Source organism: Thunnus maccoyii, chromosome 12, assembly GCF_910596095.1.
Source record: "Thunnus maccoyii chromosome 12, fThuMac1.1, whole genome shotgun sequence".
Lineage (NCBI taxonomy): Eukaryota > Metazoa > Chordata > Actinopteri > Scombriformes > Scombridae > Thunnus > Thunnus maccoyii.
The window spans coordinates 17,844,393-17,869,173 of record NC_056544.1 but is presented as its reverse complement, the minus strand read 5'-3'; the positions used below and the strand labels follow the sequence as shown (position 1 = coordinate 17,869,173).

The window sequence follows — 24,781 nt, the reverse complement described above, 5'->3', positions numbered from 1 at the left end:
TCCGAGAGCACAGGATTCTGATGACTATGAGGTTCAGTACTGGATGGCTGCTTTTATGTTACCTCAGATGGTGGGTCTATGTGATGAATTATAGACAATAGGTTGAGGGCAGCCAACAGTGCATTCAGGACAGATAATAAATGTGCACTGCCAAACCAAGCCAATTGAAGTGTGCCGTTCTGGAATGGAAAAAGAAAGAGAAAGGAGTTCATAGGCAAAATCGTGATATTGTGTCAACACTTTATTATGGATCACCACCATGCAAAAATCACTGCTATGAACTTGCTCAAAAATCAAACTAGATATATTTCACACATGTATTATTTTAGATTGGCTTGACACTTTTCCCCCAAAGTGACTCCGTAAAGTTTCGCACACACTCAGAAAAATACATCGAGAGTGTGTATGTTGGTGGGCAAGTTACACGGAGATTTGTGTGAGAACATTGATTCTAACAAATGAAACAATGGCAAATGATTGGACATTAATTCATAAACCATTGAGAGTAAACAATTTGTTCAATGCCCTTACCAGTGTAAACCTTTGAATTTGAGCAATTTGGAAGTCTCACACATCTTTAATGTGCTAAATTTTATTTTACACAATTTCCACTGTAATTAAACACACTTTCAGACATCAGAATTTAACTACATCTTAGATTTAGTTGACAGTTTATATGTAGACAGTGTACATATTTGCAGACTAAATCCCTCTGCAGACAATATCACTTCCCAGCGTCAGATTAAATGAGTTTAACCTCATTCGTCCAGTGAAGACAACTGGCATTGCTGCTGAACAGGTGTTTTGTTGTTAGCTACATGCTGCTTTGACAGGTTGAAGGAACTCCATGGAGAGGTCATCCAATCAGCTAAGGCAGTGCGCATTATTATTACTAATGTATCAAATAAAACAAACTTATCTGATCAATAGCAGTCGGCCTGCTCCAAAAAAGTCCAAAAACAATACAAAATCCACTCAACAGCAACAGTAAGAAATCTATGGAATAGCGGTAAAATCTGTTCATAGTAACCAGGCCAGTGTTAAACATTTACAAAATATTGCAAATTTGATCATCTATAACTTTAACTCCAACTTAATATCAGGTTTGTATCATAAATCAGATGACAAACAAACACTTAAACCTGGTTTTCTGTATTCAGAAACATGAGAATTTGAAAGAATCGGGTCTGCCGCCCTGTACTAACAGTAAAGTTGTACGTCTGCTTGACAACTCATATAAAAAGGATAAAAATTAAAAAATAATTCCTCAAAATCATGTGGTTTTTATGGCACCTGTGGTATAATAGACAGCTCAGTAATTAATCTCTTTACATCAGCTCACAGTATTACCTTAAATATGTGGTTGGTTAAAAAATATATCTTTACCTAAATGTATTCTATGGTTGGATTTAGCTTTTTTTTTCTCAACTTAAATTCTTCATATCTTCAGTGCTCTGTACCGTCGTCCCAGTGTTGTCTTGTCCAGTGTCTTCTACTATTGTTGCTTTTCATATTGCTTGCCTGTTAAGAACACAGAACACAGATGTTACTAATAACAAAAACAACAACAAATTAATCGTTGAAGTAATTTTTCAAGCAAAAATGCCACACATTCTCTGATTCCAGCCTTTAAATTGTAAGGATTTGCTGCTTTTCTTTGTCTTATGTGATGGCAAACTGAATATCTTAAGGTTTTGGACTGTTGGTAAAAAAAAAAAACAAGCAATTTGATGTCACCTGGGGCAATTGTGATGGGCATTTTTCATAATTTTTAACAGACTAAATGATTAATCAAGAAAAGAATGGGTAGATTAATCGATAATGAAAATAACTGTATGTTGCAGCCATAAAAGAAAGGCATGATGAGTGTGTTTCCATAGTGATTAGCATCCCAGGTGTGATCTGGTTTCTGGAGCATCCCAGTTATGTGTTTGCACATCATATCCTGGTTTGAGAAACTCAGATATGCTACCTGGAGTACTTCGATAAAAACTCTAATGGACACTTTATTCAGCTTCACTGTCTGTCATGTGGGCAAGTGCTTCCCCAGCTCAAGTTACATTAGCAGTTCATCAGTAAAACATTAAAATATGATAATAAACATTGTACTGATGATCGACATGCTCAAACGGCTTTATGTATAGAGTTCCCATCCTCTATTCCTGCTGATCAGATGACGACGGCAAATGGAACAGAATGGAAAATGCTCTGTAAAATGAACTAAACTGGGTTCATCCTCAACTGCTGGGATAACTGAGTCAGTACAGGCAACAACAGACAGTGGTTGAGATGTCGGGAAATCAAGGACACACCTAAATCTCTGCAATGTGCTGCAAAATATGGACACTGACGCACCAGAGACAAATTCCACTGATTACAAGTTTCATTCATAAATTACAGACTCTGCCCACTGAGGACGCAAGAGGCAAAAACAGTGGAAATATCCACCAATACAACTTACCGCTAATTACACAAACTCAAAATAAACCCTCACCATCAGAAACCTGGATACTGTTAGAATCATGTTCACATGGATATAAATAGCCAGGTTTCTCATGTTCCATGTAAACATCATGGCGCAAATAAAACTGAAAACCAGGATAATTTTTTTTTTTTTTCCAACATTTTGGTGACTGGTCAAATTAATACACATTTATTTTAAAGAGTGTGCACTGTAACTGTTCATAAAAATGTGTTTCAGATGCTTACCAGTTACCTGGACAACCACAGTCACTGCTGCAGCGTCACCTGTACCACAGTATGAACACAACCGAAACACACACACACACAGCAGATTGTTAAAGCAAAATTGACAAGGAGCAGTTTCATGAATCAAAGCACACAATATGCAGTTTTCTTCTTTGACTTCACTGCAGTCTTGGAAAGCCAGAACTCACCATGCACGCTTTGTCTGGCTCCTGCCTGTGCTTCATTAGCTCCTCCAACTTGAGCTCATCCTCCAGCTGCTGCTCCAGATCGTTCTCATAGCTCTCCTCCTCTGCAGCGCTAGCAGTCCTACGACAGAACAAGAAAACATGACAAAAGATTAAAAGTGTACCTGGAAACTCAATGTGATTTTATTTGACTTGTCCCAACTAATGTCCCACTTTAAAGCAACCATTATTTATGATTCAAATCATGAAAATATGGGAGATGCCTTGTCGTATGAAGCATTTGACACTCACAAACAATGCTGTGTGTACAGTATCTGTATGAAACAAAGCAACACTAGTGGGAAAGCTGGCAACAGAGAAAATGAAGCAGCAACATGTGCCAAAGCAGTTTGCTCAAGTTAAGCAGGGACAATGGATGAGCTGGGAAAGTGTAGAAGAAGACACTAATTAGAAGTTAAAATTTATGTATCTATTCTCACATACACTTTTTCAGGTAATATTCACATAGGTGCTCTCCAAAAATATTACAAAGGCTAGTACAGTTATATATTATATACTGTACTAGTTCTTATATATAGTGAATCTGACCTTGGTTTATAAGTGAAGAAGGGATCTGAAGAGGTTGTGGCCAACAGTTCACCACGTCCAAAGTCTGAATCCACAGTGCTCTCAGTCTCACTTCCACCCTCTGTGGAGAAATGCATTTTAAAACAGCTGCCGTATAACAAATTCTACAAGAAAAACAAACTTTTTTTTCATTAATTTATACCTGAATTTAGTTCTTTAACCAGTGATGACATTGTGTTGGTGATGGAGTCAGCAGCAATGAGTAGGTCATTTCTCAAATTTCTCCTTGGGCCTTTAAAACAGGAGAGAGAAATGTTTAGTTTTAAAACGTGATTGCATAGATCTTCCAGTCATATTTTGGAGACCATATCCATGCATCAGTGCACCACTGTGTTACCCTGAGCGAAGGCCTCCTGAACATCCCCTCCCACGCCCATGAGTGAGTCCTGAGGTGTGTGAGTCGGGGTCGTGCCGGCAGAGTCTGAGTGGATCGGTGTGGGGATTGATCGGCTGATGGTGTGACTGGGGGAAGAGCGCGGAGAGCCGGGACCCTGAGTCTGCAACACACACAGGTCATTTTAATGTAAACTGTCAGCAAATAAACCTGTGCTGCAATGGCAAGACTTTAAAGGATAGGTTCCAGTTTTTCAAGTCTGTCTTTAAACAGTAGGCAGGAGCCCACATGAACATTGAAACAGGTTTTTCTTGCTGTAGTCATCCTGTTCATACTGGCCATTAGAGGATCCCTTCCAAATGCACTTACAAACTTAATGTGTTTATCTGAAGATAACACGAGGCTTCAGCCATCTAAATGAGCCAAATAAAATAGATATCTTCCACAGTGAGTCTTTTTTTTTTATACAAAACAATCTCTCTCTGTGTCTCAATGGACAGTGTTTTCCTGCTCAGCTGCAGTGGAAGGATAGTAACATAGAAGGAATTTGGCACTAAAAAGACTAACTTTGAAAGATATTGACTTGATTTGACTGATTTGTATGTCTTAAGCCTCACAATAGCTTCAAGGAAACTTTTCAATACATTTTTGCACAGAAGGACTGTTGACTCTGTCCATTATGACTTACATTGAAAGTGGATTATGATCCATATCTCTTAGTATGAACAGGAGGAATGATTACAGCAAGAAAAACATGTGTCAATGTTCATTTGATCACCTGACTACTGTGTTATGACTTGAAAAATTGTGAGCCTATCTTTTAAGAAGTATAGAGTTTAATCAGAATCATACCAAAGAAAATCTTCTATGATCAATGCAACAAATTCATAGTCAGTGCTCAAAAACACAGCAAAGAAACTACAAACAGTTCAGTTACATAGTTTTAAGGTTTACTGAAAGGCTCATTTGTCCTGAAAGCAAACCACAATACCTTATAAGAACAAAACATGACACACATGCTAGAAATGTACAATATGTGGAGTCATTAAGTTGCATTTTTCAGCATGCTGTTAAAACACTTTTTTCTCTCTATGAGCTATTCCAATTATTCCCACAGACCAAACCACAAGTTGTTGCTGCCCGGTGAACACCATGTATGGTATCTCCAAAAATGCACCGTCCTCACCTTTGAAACATGGCTGTTTTTGTCATTTTGTGCACACAAGGATTTCACCTGACAGCAACAAAGTGTTTATTTCAAACATGCACGCAGTAAGTCTGAATCCAGCCTCATTTTTGCCTCACAGTTTTCACACTTACAGCTTGTTTCCGTTCCTCCTCCAGCTGAAAAACAGTATTTTATAGCTCATGAAACAACAACCACATTACACTGAGTATTTCTTTAAAAAATCCCATCGCCTTCAGGACGTGACAAGCATGTGGCTTCCTCATGCAAGTTTAATGGATTACCATTGATCCCTTTAGCCTAATTAGATTGATATCCTCCCCACTTAAGCCAGTATAGTAAGCAGTTTATGTAGGCTTTGAGGAACTCCTGTCTTGTTGGCTGCAGAAGATATTCTCGCACCAAAGGTTATCCTTCTTAGAGGGCGGGAGACATGTTGTCTTGTAAGGTGTGATGGAGCATAATCCTGAGCTCAATATCCTGCTCTTAAATTGTCTGTCTGGACTCTTGTCTGGCAACAGCACATCTTCAAATAATATACAGTTGATAATCAGTCACATATATTTACAGAAATGTCAGAGAGGACACTTTCTTATGATCCAAATGTGAACAGAACAATAGCACTTGTAACAAAGACCAAACACAGTATCGGAGCCTGCTTTGCAAACACCAGAGTGAAGCAGACTTTATATATTTTTAATCATGATCAATTGAGACACACACCTCTCTCTCAGTCTTTAACTTATATGGTCAAAAAATGATTCAACGGGCCGTAAAAGGGCTTCACTGTTAAGGATGTACGCCCTCTAATGGACATGTTAGGTAATTGAGTAGAAGGCAACACACACCACTTGCTTTGTCTCTCCTGGGGTGCAGGAAATCAATTCCCCTGAAGATCCAATTGCAAAGAAAAAAAGTCAATTCCTGCACACACTTATCACCTCTGCATTGATTTATTTAAAGTTTAAAGCGTTGATGTTACGGTCCCAAGGACCTTTCTCAAGACATATCAGTCATAAAGTGACATAGTGCTTAAATACAGTACATAATTGCATGATAGTCCACAGCTGTGTTGTGTTGTTGTCCATGATCACACACAACACTCATTCAAGATTCCCTCAACTAAAAACATAGAATATCTGTAATCCTGCACAAAATCTTTTTAAAGGCATGTTAGCTAATTGCTCACATGTTTCCCTCATCTGCAAAGTGCAGTGTTAGCTTTACGTTAGCTAGAGTGATCAACCACAGCTGTGAAAAAATGTACTACAAGACAAATTCACCATCTGGCCATATTGCTTACCACCTGCCTCAAATTTAAGAGAAAAAACAAGTTGCAGCACACTACTGGGCCAAGAAGCAAAACTTGAAACCAATTACCTTGTCGTTCCCTATAGGAAACAAAGGATGTATGTTCCTTTGGTGGTCATGAACGCATCTTAACTGTGCAGTCAAAGACATGAAAGGCATGTCTCTCGTACCTTGAGAAGCATCATTAGTTGCTCCAGCTGCACCATCAGTTCCCTGCGACTCTCCTGCAGAGTAGACATTCTTTGTTCAAGCTCATCTTTGCGTTGCCTGACAGAAAAAAAACAAGTTGTACAGCGTGATGATACCATAATGTCATGTCGATGTGAAAACAAACAAACAATGAAAAAAAAAGAACATGAGCATCTGGACTCTCAGACATTATGTTGTTCCTGTGCCTCGGAAAAAGGCGAGCAATTACAATATGTACGTTCTGTTGCAGCCTAAGCAAAGCTGTCTGTTACAAATTGCACTGTGGTGGATCAAAGACGCAGCAACAGTTACCTGAGAAGTCGTAACTCAGCCAGCAGAGTGGGGTTCTGCTGACCCTTGTCAGGTGGCGGCTGGGAAGCTTCCTCATGCTGAAGGCGCAGTCGCTGGATTTCCTGCAGGATTTCTCTGTGAAAGGTACAAACAGTGCTCTGTTAAGTGCAAGAGCATATTAGATTCTGACATGCTTTGTCCATATGAAGCCTGAAGAATGTTTTGGTCTTCTGACTTGAGTCTGCTGACTGTTCCTAGGGTCAACACAAAACATGTAGAAAGTTGCATTTTCCTAAATGATCTTATGCTCTGTCAAATCTTAATTCTTTTGGCCACTTGGGGGCAGCGGAAACAAGCTATGAACACAAGTTCATGTGCCAAACTTGTTTGCAAACAGTTAACACATCCAGTATTTATGGAGCAACATAAGCATTAATTGAAATCGTGTTTCTGGCCACTTGACAAATGTAAGTCCAATATTCACTCTCCTTTTAATTCTGTCTTTGATCTCCACCAATTCTCAAGAGAACTATCTGGATATCTGGCAGATAAATGCTCCACTATGTTTACCCGCTAGTTGCTAACTCTGCTGTTTTTGTGCTGGACAGGTAGTGTAGAGGGGGGTTTTATGGCTGTCTGCTGTGGCTGAAAATAATGTTATGAGCGGTGCCAGCAAACCAAAACAGTGAAGTTGGGACCCAGAAAACCAAGCAGATATTTTGAATTGTCATAATAGGAAAAGCACAGGCGTTACTAATAACATGAACGATGGCTCTATTCTATTGTGTCCCGGTCTTAGAAAGCCATGACAGTGTGACAGTGAGCCAGCACACACAATACCAGGACCCTGAAACTGAAGCAGCTAAATGGAATTCAGCCATCATTAACTTAATTACAACTGTATTTTTCCTAAAGTGACACATGAAAATGTCTTCTGTGAAAAAGGGCCAAAGAGTAGGGTAAAGAGGAGGAGAACTACAGCATCAGGTGATAATTCTCTGTGGGTTCGTCACCACAGGTGACCCTTTTCATATACAAGTAGTTCCAGAATCCATTATTTCATATAAAAATACTGATTATAGCTGCCTTAAGACTTACTTGTTCAGTGTTGCTATAATTGAACTTTTGTGTCCACTTTGGTTTCACTATTTACTAGTTTTTGATTTCATTTTAATGTTTACATGTGTTATTTACTTCTTTTATGCAATTTGTAAAGCACTGTGTATTCCCTCACTGTGCCTTTTCATATCTTATATTCAGTATATACAGTTAGTCACATCCCTGAAAATGTTAATATTAAGAACGTAAATATAATAACTTGGTGACTAATGATAGTTTATATAAAAAACAGTTTTCTGTAATGACTATGCTTCGAGGTTAGTGTCTATTTTGTCAAACCAGGTAGCACCTTTTTCCTAAAGGTGTATTTCTTGTTGTGGAACTGAAAGAAGAAGGGAAGAAACAAACAGAAAAGAAGGCAGTCATCCCTAACCTGTTTTTGCTCTCAAGCTCAGCAATGAGCTGCCTCTGCTGTTTGTTGGCATCCAGAGAGCATGGGAGGTCTGTGGGGACCCTCTGCTGCTGAGCCTGTTGGTGAAACCAAGCAAGAGACATCATGTGAACTGGCTTTACCTTGGGGTGATGTCATCCGCTACCTTATCTTATATCTCACAGGAGGAACAAAACAGTAAGGTCACCAGCCATCAATCAAGACCTGAACAGAGCATAAACTGGCATACGGGTCTGGTCAGAAATGATCACCACCTGTAAATCCCCTCTTCATTTTTGCAATAAAGTAGAAGAAGAAGTACTTTACTGATCCCCCTGGGGAAATAGATCCTCTGCATTTGACCCATCTTATATATACACACACACACACACACACACTAGGAGCACTGGGCAGCCACAGTGCAGCACCCAGGGACCATTTCCAGTTCTTTTTGCTAGTGCCTTGACTTTGGCAGGAGTGTTAACCCCAACATACATGTCTTCGATGGTGGGAGGGACCCAAACATGGAGAGAACATAAAAACTCAAGCCCAGGACCTTCTTGCTGTGAGGCACCAGTGCTACCCAAAGGGACTAAAAAGGACTGACACCCCTAAAGGTGGAGTAGCAACATACATTTCACCCTCTTCTCATCAAGGACAGATTTTTGGCCCTGAACACTGATGAAAGATGCCAAGATATTGTGTGCAATAAATGTCTTATATATCTCACCGCAGCATCAGCAGCCAGTCTAGCAGCATAGCGGGCGATGAGACTGTGCTCTTCATCTTGATGGTTACTGCTCTCCAGCAAACTGATCAAGAGGAAAATAGAGATGGAAGTCACGACATGACACGGTTAATACACAGCTACTCAGATACAAACTATTTAGAAGAATTGCAAAAAATCCATCAAAGTTTTTAAGTTGGAGTCAGATTAGGAAGAAAAAGGCAGAAAAGGCTTAAGTTTTACACAGACAGCAGAGGCCCTTGTTACCAAGCTATTTATGTAAAACCACAAAGGCAGAAATGAAGCTGGGTTAAGTGGAAGAGGGTGACTGATACAGTCTGATCACAGATACAGTACAAAATATGGTTATGTGTTTGCACGCACGCATACAGTAGATGCACTCAGACAGGAAGATATGTGGCAGGGAGCCTGCAGAGCTGCTATTATAATACGTAGCCAACATGATAGATGGCATTCAACCACCATTAAAACACACACATACAAGCATATTAGTCCATACACACACAGAAAATACAGGCAACGCTCTTTTTATCTTGCATCTAAATAAGAAAATAAACATAAAGACAAAGTTATGCTTCAACAGGGAGAGAATATGCCATATTCCAACTGATTACACATCAATTTTGTTTCTAAAATGCACAGTGACAAAAGAGAAGTTACAGAACCAAACACACCAAACTGCTTTTAGAGATTACTTTATAAGGAGGCAGTCAAACTCGGTAAGAAACCAAACTCACATCTGTGTTGTGTGTTTAAAGTATTTGCTGCCAATTAACCAACTGATCAGCCCTAAGCATTCAGAGTTATACAATCCTAATGCAACAAATATAAGGACTACTTGGCCTTTTTTCAGTGACAAATCATATGTAGTGGCAACAGGATGTGTATTGCAAGAGTGAGACAATTGTCAACCATGTTAGTGTTGCATTAGAGGCAACATAAGTGATCGTGTGTATACTCACAAGGTCTTACAAGGACTCAAATGTGAAAAATACAATCAAATCTTTACTGTACTCTTGGTAGAGATACTCCTTTTGGATACCGTTTAGAGAGAAACACATCTGCAGCAGTCTATAAAACTGTCTGAAAGCATGCGGTGTTATTAGGATTATAACAGGGTTAGGTTTGGGGAAGGATTGCGAGGTGGCAGTTCAGCAGAGCACATAGTTTCCACTGGTGTTGGCAAACACAGCAGCACACCAACTGACCATGTTTTGGGGTTGTTTTGGAGTAGATTCACATAGAGGCCAATCAGAACATGTTCGTCAGCAAGTCTATCAGCAACATCGAGGTTGTAGTTTAACCTGGAACAGTGCAGGGTTTCAAAACAAAAAAAAACAAACAAAAAAACATGACATTACACACAGGTAACAACAGAGGGACAGTGGATGAGAGGGACAGGAAGCAGAGAGGCAGAGAAAGAAAAGGGGAGAATAAAACAAAAGAGGTTTGAGGAGAATGGCTGAAAAGCAGCCATTCATGGGTGACTAGAGAGAAACAAGGCCATATTATGTTTGGGAGAGTCACCACTGATGAAGGCTAGGAGCATGATTAAAGACATGACCAGCAAAAAAAGACTCTATATGCACTGTTTATGTTCTACAAGTATCAATCACTCAGTGCTCTATTATTAAAACTATTGAAAGTCATTATTTTTAAGTCAAGCAATCTACCCCCACGATAGCCTATGTCAAGCATGCACACTACTGTATTTATAAATGCTTTCCACCTGCATCTCAAACTCCTAAAGCAACCATGCCTCCTCCCATTATGGAGGGTCAGTTAGATGACCATAAAATATCACAAAAAAACAACAAAAACGCAATCAATCAATCCAGAAAAAAAGAGTATTATCTTCTTTTCTAATTTAGGTTAAACTGCTTTTAATATTATCTAATCTTAGCTCTAAAGTATTTCAAGTTGTAGCCAATTAACCTGAAGCAAGCTAACAAACCAATAAGCTAAATTAGCAAAGTAGCTATTTCCATTTGATACTATGCACATTCAACTATCAGACAGTAGGTCTTTTTCACAGAATACATTTTTAGGGGTGTATGAAAAGCATAAGTGTAAATAATAAAATTAATGAAACTCCATTTAGCTGCTGTGGTTTCAGGGTTCTGGTATTGTGTATGCTAGCTCACTGTGACACTGTCATGGCTAACTGGGAATAGAAAAAGCTATCGTTAATGTTTTAGTAACACCTGTGATTTTCCTACTATGAGAAGTCAAAATGTCTAATGTGAATAAAGTTTATATACTGCATACTGACCTCATGTTGGCTACTATATGCGTTAACAACTATGCTAAAGGTGTCTAGCAGAGCTGAAACGACGTCAACTGATGTAAACACAACCTGGGGTGCTAACAGGAAAAAGGATGAATTCTCAGTCAAAAACACCATGAAAATAACTCTACCAAGTTTACATATAGTTTACTTGTCAATTTGTGAACCAGGTGTATGTTAGCTGAGGCTTTTTTGGGGGGATCAACAATCTGTGAACACAACGTCAACATATTCTGGTTTCTGGCCACCTGACCAATGTAAATCCAATATTCACTCTCTTTTTTGCTCTGTTTTAGTCTCCACCAGCTTCTGAGGGATATTTCTGGCTCTGTAGCTGCTACTATGTTCACTAACTAGTTTCTAACTTTGTCTGCGGTAATGTGTAGTGGGTTTATCTGGGCTTTTTTGCTGAGTTGCCTGCGTGAGAACTAGTAAATTTGCGGGCTGTAAAACCAAAACAATGAGTTGAAAGAAGCTACAACTACCAAACTGCAGAGTCTCTGTGGGTTCATCACAAGAGACTCTTTTCACATTGCATATAGTCATTTAATACATTGTCAATATAAAGATTTTGATTAGTACAGCTGTAACAGAAAGCCTGCGCAACAAACTGGGAGCCTGTCATTTGAAAAATGTGTGTTTACCAGATATGGAGGTTATTGAGTTGCATTATGGGAACAGTAGGATCCAGCGTTTTTGGAGCTTGACTCATAATAGAGCCCAAAAGTCAGTATATCCTGCTTTTGCTGCTTTGATTTTGACCATTCTCCTTTTAATCTGTCTCTCCTTCAATTTTATGGAAATGCAATACTAAATCCCTAGAGTGCCCCTTTAACCGTATATTCTATGCTGCGGAAAATTGAAACTTCAGTCATAAGTTTAGGAATGTAGCCAGATATTCTCAGCAAGATTTTAAGACCTCCAATATGGCCTCCAGAGGGCACATCACCTGAAAGCCCTGTATTGTGCGGTCTATCACCTTGTGCAAACAGCAACCACAATGTCCAGATGCTCTGACACGCACATAAAAAATAACTTATAAATGCCACTCACTCATCACATCATCTATATGTTTTTCTATACGCCTAAGTTATGAAAGGGAGTAGTGTTCCTTAAAGAAACACTCTTCTCGATCAAATGCAGGTGCAGAGAAGCTAAAAGGGCTCTTGCTGGAAAAATCTGAATAAGCAAGTCTTATATGATCCAAAATATAACATAAATAGCAACTGAAAAGAAAAGTGAATCCCATTTTTTGTAAACAGGTATATCTATTCACATACTGTGCATCATAAACAATGAGAATATATACTGTTTAACTGCTATAACTTCAACACTGAGGAGATTTAGGGTAATATTTCAAAGAGGCTTATATGAGAAACTGGTAGTTAGTATTTCCCATTTCCATGTGAATGAAAAGATTGTAATAGACACTCTAAACTAATGGCCAATGATTTTTATGATGCATGCTTCATCTAGTATCTATGAAATAGCCCCTCAAGTATAACAATGTAAACCCCTATATATGAAAACTGTTTTGCTAATAGTTTCCTTGGGAATTTTTGCACTCTTTTTAATGCCCTATGATTATTATCTATATTAGTTCACGCATGCATTTGAGCCGCAGAAGCATTCTCATATGCACACCTGTGTCACTTACCCTCTGCCTTTCAACAGATGTGGAGCAGCCCCCGTCAAGGGCTTTCTGTGCTCAACATCATCATTCTTGCTGTAAGGAAAGCTAATTACATTCAGCAGAGGAAATAACAAAGAAGAAAAAGCACTCTGATACACAAATGTTCACACACGCACACACACACATACACACACTAGAAAATAAAGGTGAGAAAATGAAGACAGTCAAGAGTCTGCAGGGCATGGGGTCTTTAGGGAGCAGAGCAAACTGAAAAGACCTGTTGTAAAATCCAGGACATCCATTGTTACGGCTGTTGTACTCACTTTTTGGTGGAGTAAGGGTTCCCTGATGTAGGCATGGAGTGGGAGAGTGAGTATTCATTGGTGATATTCACTGGTCTTGGTGGCCTGGAGAGGAGACAAATATTATTTTTACTGCCAAATTGAGACGGCTATTTTTCATGTTGGATGGTTCTTTTTTTCATGATTTATTCTTTGCACATTGTAGATTTGTTTATGATCTCTGAATTACCATTTTGATAAATGCATCTCAATGTGGCAATAAAGTAGGAAATGATTAGTAATGTACAGTGTGGTCAACAATGAAAACATGCAATGTATGGACGAATGAGTCATATCATGAGTGTTTGGACAGAAACTAACAACAGCTACTGTCAGTACACTAGAAGGGAGGGGACTTAATTACATATAATTAGCATAATAAGGATTCAAACCTGACAAAATGTACATGGACACATTTTGTGATGTGTTAAATAATCAAAGCACACTCACCACGTGTCTCTATTTTGAGGAAAATAAAGAACAAAGAAGGGAATGAAAATAATTTATTACAATCAGCAAAGCAATGCAGAAACTACACTAAATGTATAATTTCAAGTCATTATGACCAAAAAGAAAACATTTTTTTCAATAAACTTGCCAAAAACATTCACCCGTAAAGGAGACTAACAAGAACGCGATAGGTAAATCGCAAAATGTCCCACTCAGTACGTTTTTCTATTCTTTAATACGTAAATTTAAGTGATCCTTACAAAAACAATGTATTTATGTTAAATATGAATATCAGCTGAGGCGTTTAGGGCCAACGAGTCTGGCCGGAGACATTTGTTGCATGTCGTTTCATTTCACGTCTCTTTCTACTCTCATTTCTCATCTGTTGCTGAAACAACAACATTTCTAACAACAATAATGGAATAAACAGCCAGTGTTATGTTTTTTTTGTCCCACTACCCAATTTAGCCTTTAACAGACACCACCAGCGTGCTATGAAGTCTTTGCTTGTGCAGGCAAGTAAAGGAAAAGGTAACAACATTGTTTGGCGATTACAATCATTCCCAAGGCTGTAATTAAGCCTCATTGATTAGTTGACCCAGGAGATTGACTGGAATCACTTCAGACTTCCAGGCAGCTACAAGATAATTATCAACTGTGGGATAAAATCAAACATTTCCAAATCGGAGGCTTTGAAAATAATACACCTCTCTTGTGTGCAGGACTGCAGAACTGGATTATTCAGATTCAGCGTTATAACAAAAAAAGAAAGAAAGAAAGAAAGAAAACTTACACAATATGAGCTAGGTTCAGAGGTTTCTCTGGCATTTCGGGAAACATGGGGTGAAGAGGCTCTCTGCTGGATGCACAGCTCAGGGACTTACTGAGTGCATGGGATAATTTCTTAGCAGGGGATTTCTGGGAGAAACACAAAAGCAAGGTGCCAATTCTGAGGACATGAGGGCACTAATTTCTTTTCAAAACACAGAGCATCATTAAGCTGTTTTAAATGCAACGCTGCCACCTGCACCAGACATGCAGCATCCTTACACTGGTCCAGTGCAGACACACCTCCCTCAGCCCGCCCCTCTCCTCCCCTCTCCCTCCCTTACCCATGACGTATACTCCTTCATTTGGTGCTGGTTGCTATGGGAACCACTGGCATGCCCCCTCCAGAAGCAGTCCTGACAGAGCTGGTAATTATGACATTGCTGGCAGCGGTAGCGGAAGCCCATCATACTCTCAGTATGGCAGTAGGAGCACTCGACCGGGTGAAAGACTGCAGGGAGGAGAGGAGGGGTCAGACACACAAACACACACAGATGCACAAACACATACACATAAACAGATGTGACGGTAAACCCGGATATTTTGCACATTGCTGCAAGTAGAGGATTAATTTCTGTTAATTCAAGGACAGATGTGCTGGGACATTGAGTCTGTTTTAATAACAACATTGCTTTTATTTTAACCAAATACACACAAATATGTTTGAGCATGTGCCAGTGTTTCTTTTGCTCACATGGAGGTGGCTTGTGAAGATGAGTGCATCACAAATACACACACACTCATACACAGGGTGTAAGGTCCCTATGGGTCATCTTCACTGGAGGTGTGCATGTATATGTCTGCTTGACTGATTGTGTGTGTGGTGACTCAAGATTATGATGCAAAGCTGAACTTTACATCCTCCAAGCCTGCTAGCTTCCCTGTTTATAAATATTCTGTTCGGTGTCTTACCATTCTCCACGTTAGCGAGCCGATGCATGAGCGGTAACCACACCAGACACTGAGGGGGTGGGTCTGACATCAACGTATCAAGGAATGTGTTGAGGGAGACCTTTTTCTGTTGACATTCGGTACAGGATGAGATCCAACAGGGAAAAAATCACCCACAATGTCAATACTAAAACAATCACACATGCACTTTAGCAGCATAAATATGATAGTCTGTGGTTAATGAGCCCTCACCTGCTGTGTAAAGCAGGTTCTTGCAGCTTGTTCAGTGTAACCAAAAGAAGGTCCCTCAAAAACCGCCATAGGTAATTTGAGAACCTCCCTCAGAAACTGGTCAAACTGTGAGTACACCATTATCCCAGAGGAATCTGATATCTGTGAAAAAATATCTGGGAAACAACACGGGGAAACATTAGACAAATGAATCAAACTAATTCTCAGTTGCCACCACAGTCGGCTAATTACAACATTACACAACACAATTATCCCACTTATTTGTGAAAACAAATCAAAGTAAAGCAGTTATTCAAATCAGTTGTTACAATACACCAGTAACATAGCTCTCCCTTTTTTCCTTCACGAGCCATTGCTACTGCTCCCACAGATTTTCGTAGCTTATGTAATAAACCATATCCTTCCATAATGAATAATGACTTCTCCCAGCCATGGAGAGCCAGGCCAGAAGTGCTGCTGCTTCTAGGAACAATAGGCTAAGCAGATACAAAACACAGGCAATATAAGTTTGTATTCTAAAGCAGTGCATTACTCACACTACAAACTACGTGAACTTTACAAATAAAATTAGCTGATTTATTATAGGCAAAATGGATGATTTGCATTTCATTTTTCACAATTAAAAGTCAAATAAAGATTTGTTGTGTTGCTTACATCTTAATTTATCCAGAATCTTCCCTCCACAGATGGTTGCCAGAGCCGTCTTCACAACAAAGACAGATATCTTGCCATGGCCCTCCCTACAAAAAGCAAATACATTTTACAATATGGTCATAGATTCTTTTAAGCGAAGCTGTCAAGCCCTGTGTGTAGTGTTGCTGCTAGAATCCTATGGACTCAACTGTTTTTCTAAAAGGCAAAGTTGAATTATAGTGATCGTCTTAAAAAATGTATAACTTGGCTTTTACCTTTCAACAGTCTGCATTTTCACTCTACATTGGCAGAGTCACGTTTCACACCACACCTCATACGTGATAGTACGCCACCAGCCGCCAACTGTCATGTGATGGGTTACTCACGGGTCATAGGCTGCCAGCAGGAAGTTGAGCAGCAAGCTGATGGACTGTTCCACGTGGATCTGGTGGGTGGTGGGCATGCGCTTGTTCAGCTGGTAAAAAATAGTGGACAGTACCACTTCTAGACGAGCCACTGTGAGCTCAGCGTTGAGGTCCATGGTGTTGAGGCCGCACTCTCGGAAAGCCTCAATGACATTCCAAATGTCAACCAAATGCACTGGAAAGTAAACACGATATAAAACGGCACATTAAGAGTATACAAGCATGAGTATAGTCGTGTATTTAAAAGGACACTGCATCATACTCACAGTTACATTTCTTCTGCACAAATCTGAGTTTGCAGGCTGTTCTGTATGTCGATAATCGTATGGAATCCAAATCATGAGCCCCTGAGGAAGAATTAATCATCATTAAATTACATCAGAATTGGCAACACTAGTGGACGGACTATAGATAGCTAGAAAGGGGAATGACAACAACAAAGGTGACATGGCATGTACTCCAGTGTTCAATATTGAAAAAATAAATCACACATTGAGAAATAAATAATCAGGTTAATTAATACGGCTAAAATATATAACAATGTAATTGTGAAATAATTAAGTAAAATGTTATTTTTTATTAACATTTTTAATTGTTATTCTGTTGTTTTTTTCACATTGCAAATTTTCCCAGTGACCATTTTATTTTAATAATGCCACTTTTCATCACAAAGCTTTTGTTTGTCAATCCAGACAAATCAAAATGATATGATTGGCTATCTGCTCAATTCAAGTTCATGGTACATACTAACTCTATACAGTATGTGCCATACTAATCATCTTAGTATACTCTTTCTGCAGTTAGTATGGAAAAAATCTACATACAACACTTAACGGTTGTATACAAACAGGAAATTAAATAAATATGTGCTCCAATGAATGTCAATCAAGCTGCTACTTTGGAATATAAGTGCCAGTATCAGTGTTAACTTCATAAATAGACAATATTTCCCCAAATATCTTTTAGTCATTTCTTTTCCATCAACAGAACACTAAAACACTGAGTGAACACACTATACACTCAAAACCTGCTTAGAATATGTATGTCCAGTAGTATTGATTTGGGAAACAACTAAGCTTGGCATCATGAAATAAATATATATAAGAATAAATAAAAAAAATACTTCAGAAAAGGGACATTTTGAAATTTAATGTACTGGAATAAAATAAAAATGAGCTGCAATGAACAAAAAAACAGTATTAAAGAGCTGTGTTTTAAGAATGTATTGGACAATTTTACAATTTTATTTCATAGTTAATTTTGTGTGTATTTTTCCATATGATTAGTTGTTTCATGATGTCATGTCTTAACATTTAATATCGAACACTTTGTGTGTGCATAGGAGTGTGCCTTCACTCTGTAAACAGTGAGAGAGCATGAGGTCATACTCCAGGCCTTTCCGTCAGTGTGTAAAATCAATCAGTGGGTGACACTAGTGGAGACACTTGATCTTCATGATATTTGCTTTACATGAAAAGTTACAGAGGAGACTTTGCCATTTTTATGGTCAGTGAGTAAAACAGTCTGGTGTAGATCACGCTGAGATGTGGCCCTGAGCACTTACTCATCTCGACAAACAGTTGCCTTCTATCTGCCATGTTGTCACCGCTCCACCCGCAGTCTTCAATCATTCTGATCGGGAGGAGAGACAGTCATGTCAGAGCCAGTGCACCTCTGATTTTAGCAGTAACAAAAGCATTGTTAGATTACTGAATATGCTCTTTGTTATATTTTAACTAAACCACTATAACAAAAAGTACTTCCAGAAGCATCAGAAACCATTTAAGAAAAATATTGTGTATACCACAGCTATTAAAACACCACTTAGTAAACAAAAGTATAACATTGTGTTCATTCGACATTCATACTTACTTTCTCTCATTACTCTTTAAATTAAACATTATTACTATTTCCACACACAAACTCTCCCAAATGAATCCTTAAAACCAGCTAATCAAATATGGACAATTAAATAAAGTCATAGTAGCAAGTAATTATCAAGGCTGGACCATTCAGGCAAAGTGGGGCAACTGCCCAGGGGCCCAAGACCTTCAAGGGGCCCAAAGGCTCTAAGTTTACTGTGTAGCTACTGAATGTTCACTAAAAGCCCTAAATCTGAGTTTCTAGGTCTGAAAGCTTTCCATTCTTGCATGGCACATAGTTTACAGTATGAGGCTGATTCACTACTCAAAATTCTTAACGTTTTTTTTAACAGTGGGTGCTTGGTTTCAGACTTAGACAAAAGCAGGCTTCGCATTTCAAGCCAGCAAACGTCAATTTTGCCGGCTGAAATGACCATTTTTCTTGGCAGATTTTTTCAGCTGTGACTATCTAACCAATTAAGCTACCATTAGCTCCATGAGTTGGTTGAAAAAGCTGTCTTAAGCAGACCTTTTAAGACTCAAGAAGCTTGTAAAAGTGGTGTTAAATATGCATTTGATGGCTACATACATTATGTTGTGCTAAAAGACTAGTTGTCCCAGGCAAACAGTCGGCTTCCTCATCAGTTGCTGATCCTTGTAAACTAAGAAAGAGCATTGTTCTTGTATTGCATGGTAAAGCAAGTTATTTCTGGATTGTAAGTATGATAAGGAAAAATGTTAGTAGACTGTTATTTTGTTCTAACCCTGTTTGGCTGTGTAGTGTACATACTTGTTTGTACTTTCACTTTTAACTTAACAAGAGAAAACAGGATATTAGGATGAGGTCTAGCCAACAAAAATATAATGCTATCTCTAACGTTTGCATGATGTTGCTGGAATGTAAACCTCCCCAAAAAGGAGCAGAACAGAGCTACTGCTAATGTTACTCTAAACTCTGACAGCATCCAGGACGTGGATGTGCTAGTCATGATGAATATGACCTGTGACCCCACAAACTAGTTGGCTAATGTTCCTTGATATGCGCCTTGAAAGTAAGCTTGGTTACTGCTAAAGCTCATTTACTGCAACTCAGTCTGCTGACTCCCATTCAAGAAAAAACCTGAAAACTCAGCTCAACTTTCTGTGAACACCTCAACACTTGAGCCCCTTTGACCTTTTAGCACTTTGTTGATTTTGTTGCACTATTTTTGTGTTGTTTATGGTATTTCTTATGCACTTAATCTACTTCCAGTTGTTTCTTACTTTAATCATTTTTTAAACAACAAAAAAAAAAACTAACGTTCTTTCTCATTGCACTTGTACCTGGTCAGCTACTTGAGAGTTTGTACCTTGGCTCTTTCTGAGTCACTGCCCTCTAATGCTTGATTGTCTTGTCTCGCTTGTAAGTCTCAGCGTCTCCCAAATGACAAAATGTAAATGTACATGCTACTGTATGTAGTAAGCTTGTTAGCCAGACATGCTAACAATTGCAGCTTACATTAGAGCAGATAAACACACTGTTTAAAGCATTCCTAACACTCTTGCTCTTGTTTTTGGTTTTGAAAAGGGGAAAAAACACAACACCCTCCAAACTCTTTAAATAGCCCCATTCACAAAACTCTGACATGAGTAGAAATCCCAAGCTTGACAGGCCCGCTGTTACAGTGTGGTTGCTACGCTATGATTGGACAATAGCTGTTCCCGGTGGAGTTTAGGAAAACATCATAAATTACACAGCATCTGTTTGATAATAGTGTATGCATCTCTACAGCCCAATATGGACTGAAATGATAGGGCAACACCTGCATTATCACCTTATTATTTATGTAGTGCTTGCATGGTGCATATTCCTAAATAAATCTGTACTTAAATGACCCAAAACTAGTTAATAATTACTAACTAATACATACACAATGCACAGAGTGGCAGAAACAGGGAGGACACCAGGGGCCCACAGATCATTTTTGCCCCAGGGCCCAATAGCAGGTTAATCTGGCCCTGGTAGTTACATACCAACCTCAATTTTTCTGGGGGTTTTTTGGAAGTACATTTGCAAATTGAATGTAACCCCCTGCAGTGCTTATCAGAAATGTGAGAGTGGGGGCAAAGAAAAACTTAAGTCAGACAAGTACAAGACTTTCAAAGGGGCAGAGCAGCAGAGAGAATGCTCACACCATGCCTCACTGCACACTGTCCGAGGCAATCTAATACACCTAGTCATGTGGTTTGTTGCCATGGCAGCAAAGAGCCCAGCCGCTCCGTTCGTAAAAACATAGTGCTAGTCCCCCCCCGACATAGACACACACACATACACACTACACCTCTCACTGCAGACAAACAAAGTTTGTAGAGAAAAGTTTTTTCACTAGTAAATATCTTTTATGAGATAAGGCTCGGTGGGGATGATAGTTGCACAGTGGCGCTTCTTGGGCGAATGGCTCGAAAACACTTTTTCTGCAAGACAATCATTCAGGCATGGTTTTTCAAATTACTTTGACAGTAATTGGTAGACCCAAATATTACGCTGCAGAGACCCGTGGTGCAGAAATTAGAATTCACCTAGTAGTAAAAAGCACACAACAATCTACTTTTTTCACCTAAGTCAGTTATGGAGCTTGAGGAATCTTGGAAATCCTGTTTAAGGGGGAAAAGATTAGGCTAATAAATTAACCTGGAATTACAGAATCAAATTACCTCACAGCTTAGAGGTAAGCACAACAGAAGAAATGGAAATAACTAATTATTATTAGCATCTTAGGGGGAACAGCATATCCACATAGGAATGAAAAAATAATCTGAAACTGAGGGTTCATCTTATTTGTGAGGTATTAATATGCAGCCATAAAGCCTCATTGCATGATAATCCAATAACACTATTAATGAATTTGTGTTTTGTTAGCGCTAAAGCAATGATGAATGCACTAACAACAGTAAACAGCAGTTGTAGATGTATACAGAGCAATGTCAGGCCACAGCCGGCGGCCAGTAGCCCAATGTCATCTTGAAAGTAATGGATATGCAAGCTCATTCATCACTTTTAGAGTGAGTGAATGTAAAAAGTATACAAACATACACCCTGTTGTAGATTAACATTGATATCCTTTCCATATCACAAGCAAACACATCCTGACTTGCCAGCTATGTGACCTTCTGTGCTCTGTTCTCAGTCTCGGAAATAACTAAGATTGATACAATCTATTGCGAGAGCAGATATTAAACCAACACACCCAATACAAATCATACAACAGCAAAGGGGAACAAGATGATCAACATACCTTTCATAATGTACCATGGTTGTAGTCCTTTCCCTTGCCTGCCAAAAGCCAAAACCTCCTTCTACAAACAACTACACACAACTCCTTTCTAACAGGGAAACATTACAACAAAAGCAGCCCAAATGGACGGGGCTGACCGACGATATCTGAAATTAGAAACTGTCAGCTAGGATACAGCCGGCGCTGCCTCTATCTTTAACTACAAATGAGAAGGCTCCACATTCTTGTACAGCTTTACTGGCTCTAGTTGCAGACCCCAAACCTCATTCCTGGCATCTGCCCAGCAAACATTTCTCTTTTTCTCTATGGCACTGTCACACTGGCAGCATTAGAAGCATTAGAAAATAACTGCCCTTAAAAGAGCAAATCATCATATACCATTAACATTGCAGAGGGACTGGTGGGGCTAAGCCAAAGCAAGAGTCTCACAGTAATGACTCACTCTGTCTTTTAATGTTGCACGGACTTCTTTTGGCCAAATATTCAACTGCATTTCATGCGAGGGACAAAAAAAAGAAAAAGCCTTATTAGTCAGTTATTTACATTATGAGTCTATTTCTGTAGCAGCTCAATAAAACATAGAGAACAGTGTTGTTATTTTATGTCCTCCTTGATGTACTTGGAACCAGACTGTCATGCAACATTTTCCAAACACAAGCACTTACTTGAGTTACAGTCCAATTTGTGTTTGGCCGGCTCGGTACAGTACATCGCAGCTGTTCCCACTGATTGGCCAGAGTTATTTTTACATCACGAGACTATAAACTACACGGGGCATCCAAATCCCATCCCTGGACAGGAATAAAAAAAAAAAAGCTGCACCACTGACTTGCAGTTAATCAGTTCAAAGCAAGAGATGTTGTGTTTTAGTGTTGTGGTAAATGCTGTGGAGGTAGTGAAACAGTTTTCTCTTCCTGTCTGGTACCAGCCAGTGATATCTGCCGGAGGGCCCTCTGCTCGCTGTCGCCTGCTGATGATCACCATGGTTTCAGCTGCAAAAAGGCCAAAACTTTGGGACCCTCATGTTTAAATCAGAGTGCAGTGACAAATTTACGAGTGCTAGTGCTGTGATTTAGTTTGTGACACTGTTGTTGAGTTATTTAGTTCCGAATCCTGCAAAAGTAACTTACTATAAACAGCAGAAACACCAGAATAAGTGGAAATACAAGAATGTTTGCCTGTGTAGATGTGTGATGTGAGAGCTAATAGGGAATAATATTTGCATTTCAATCACAAGCTTGAAAAAAGTGAATGCACTGGGCATAGACAGAGTCATGTTGCATACTGGTCATAAAGAAAACAACATGAAATTGCACCTAAGCCATAATGGACATAAGGTAAAAGGGCAATGAGAAAGGCAACAGGCACCTTATGGTACAAGCTCAGCTCAGGCATCACCTGTCACGCAAAGAGACACCTGTGTGGACGAGAGACAAAGGTCTCACTGTTCCACAGATAACTGCCTGCATGCACGAACCCTTTCCTTATGTTTTTATCCTCGCAAATCCGCCGTTTATTATCGTTTAAACTTGATCGGGAAACTCGTTTCACCCAGAGTGACAAAGTAGGTTAAGGTCGCTCCTCTGCTGCTCGCCAGCCTCCAGCAAGCCGCAGCAGCGCGCACTTGCACAAGACTTACCAGAATTTATTTCGAGGCATGTCATGCAACATCACTGTTTTGTTTTTTTTTCCATCCAGGAATCCGACTAGCCGGTCGTGTCCCGCGTTGCGATCAGGGTTTCTTTGGTGTAGGCTGCCGCATCACTGCACGAAGCGGCCGTTTCTTGACGCCGCTCTCCTGCAAAGCTTGTGTGTTGTGGAAATTTTCGGGTAGCGCACTGGCTGAGCGGAGCACAGGCAGCGTTTGCCTCCAGTATGTGGCCTTCGCGATGACGTAATGCGGAATCTCTTCGCTTGCGTCAGTGTGATCCGGCTGCAAAATGTTAAAGTTTGATACAAAAATAAGGGGGAAAAAATAGAGAGAAGAAGCTGATTTGATCATGTATTCTCAAAGATGTATGCTTATGCAAAGATGCGGTCCTTGTTGTATAGTTTAAGCATTTTTTCCCCCTCTGAGGCTCTTGGTAGATGACGTCATGTAGATAAAACAGTGCACTTTTAGCAATATTTTTATAGATGAAAAAAAACCCTCGCCAAATTGATTAGACAAAGAATACATCTTACTTCAAGATCTTTTTTGAAATAGATATTTAAATTATATATATATATTATTACATGTTATTACAACAATATCTTTCTCCATATCCGTTTTTCATGGACAAACTTTGATAAAGGAAGTGAATAAATTATATTGCATTATGTATTATGTTTATACATTATAACATTATATAATAATGTTTTTTGTTTTAGAGGGACTCAGATTTCACTGATATGTAAAACTAATGTAAATGTTATAAAACACACTTGCTCATTTCTTGTAATTTCCTCCTGTGTTTGAACCATTTAGATATTTGTATTGCAAAACACTAAATAAATGCCTTGATAATGCCGTTACATAATGATTGTATTGCAAGGGGTTTGAACCAAAAATTTAAAAGGAAAATTCAACATAAAGAGGTCTTTTATAGATTTTCAAGCTATATTGAATCTGTTCAGCTGCCAAAACCTCACACTCTTTTTCACATCACTATTATTATGCATGTTTTTACAGTCTACACAAGGCAAGGGGGGCCTGTGCCATCTTAAAATTGTGTAAATCACATTGTTTAAACAACATGTCTTCAAGAAATGTCCAAATTATTTTAATTCATTTGAAGAAACACTGCCTTAGTCTGATTTTGGAAAATCTTGTTAGTTGTCCAAGAATGTCATCAA

The 24,781-nt window shown here is 39.1% G+C and overlaps 1 protein-coding gene across 11 annotated transcripts; it reads right to left on the bottom strand.

Annotated features, from left to right (window-relative positions):
• Positions 1 to 220: 220 nt before the first annotated feature.
• Positions 221 to 23,823, bottom strand: dtna (dystrobrevin, alpha). 11 transcript variants are annotated; one of them, XM_042428840.1, is made up of 25 exons: positions 23,586 to 23,823; positions 22,612 to 22,737; positions 18,374 to 18,441; positions 17,076 to 17,156; positions 16,771 to 16,984; positions 16,406 to 16,491; positions 15,752 to 15,906; positions 15,521 to 15,626; positions 14,893 to 15,059; positions 14,574 to 14,698; positions 13,781 to 13,789; positions 13,313 to 13,396; positions 13,014 to 13,082; positions 10,278 to 10,373; positions 9,052 to 9,133; positions 8,325 to 8,419; positions 6,854 to 6,967; positions 6,523 to 6,619; positions 5,176 to 5,199; positions 3,859 to 4,018; positions 3,664 to 3,753; positions 3,483 to 3,582; positions 2,898 to 3,015; positions 2,710 to 2,748; positions 221 to 1,521 (listed from the first exon to the last, which is right to left on the bottom strand). In XM_042428840.1, the coding sequence occupies exons 3-24, from the start codon at positions 18,438 to 18,440 to the stop codon at positions 2,731 to 2,733; spliced, it is 2,157 nt and encodes a 718-aa protein (XP_042284774.1). In that variant the 5' UTR covers position 18,441; positions 22,612 to 22,737; positions 23,586 to 23,823; the 3' UTR covers positions 221 to 1,521; positions 2,710 to 2,730. The 11 variants fall into 11 exon arrangements, with proteins under 11 accessions (XP_042284774.1, XP_042284773.1, XP_042284771.1 ...); XM_042428839.1 differs by lacking the exon at positions 22,612 to 22,737; XM_042428837.1 differs by lacking the exons at positions 22,612 to 22,737; positions 23,586 to 23,823 and adding an exon at positions 21,947 to 22,111.
• Between the last annotated feature and the right edge of the window lie 958 nt (positions 23,824 to 24,781).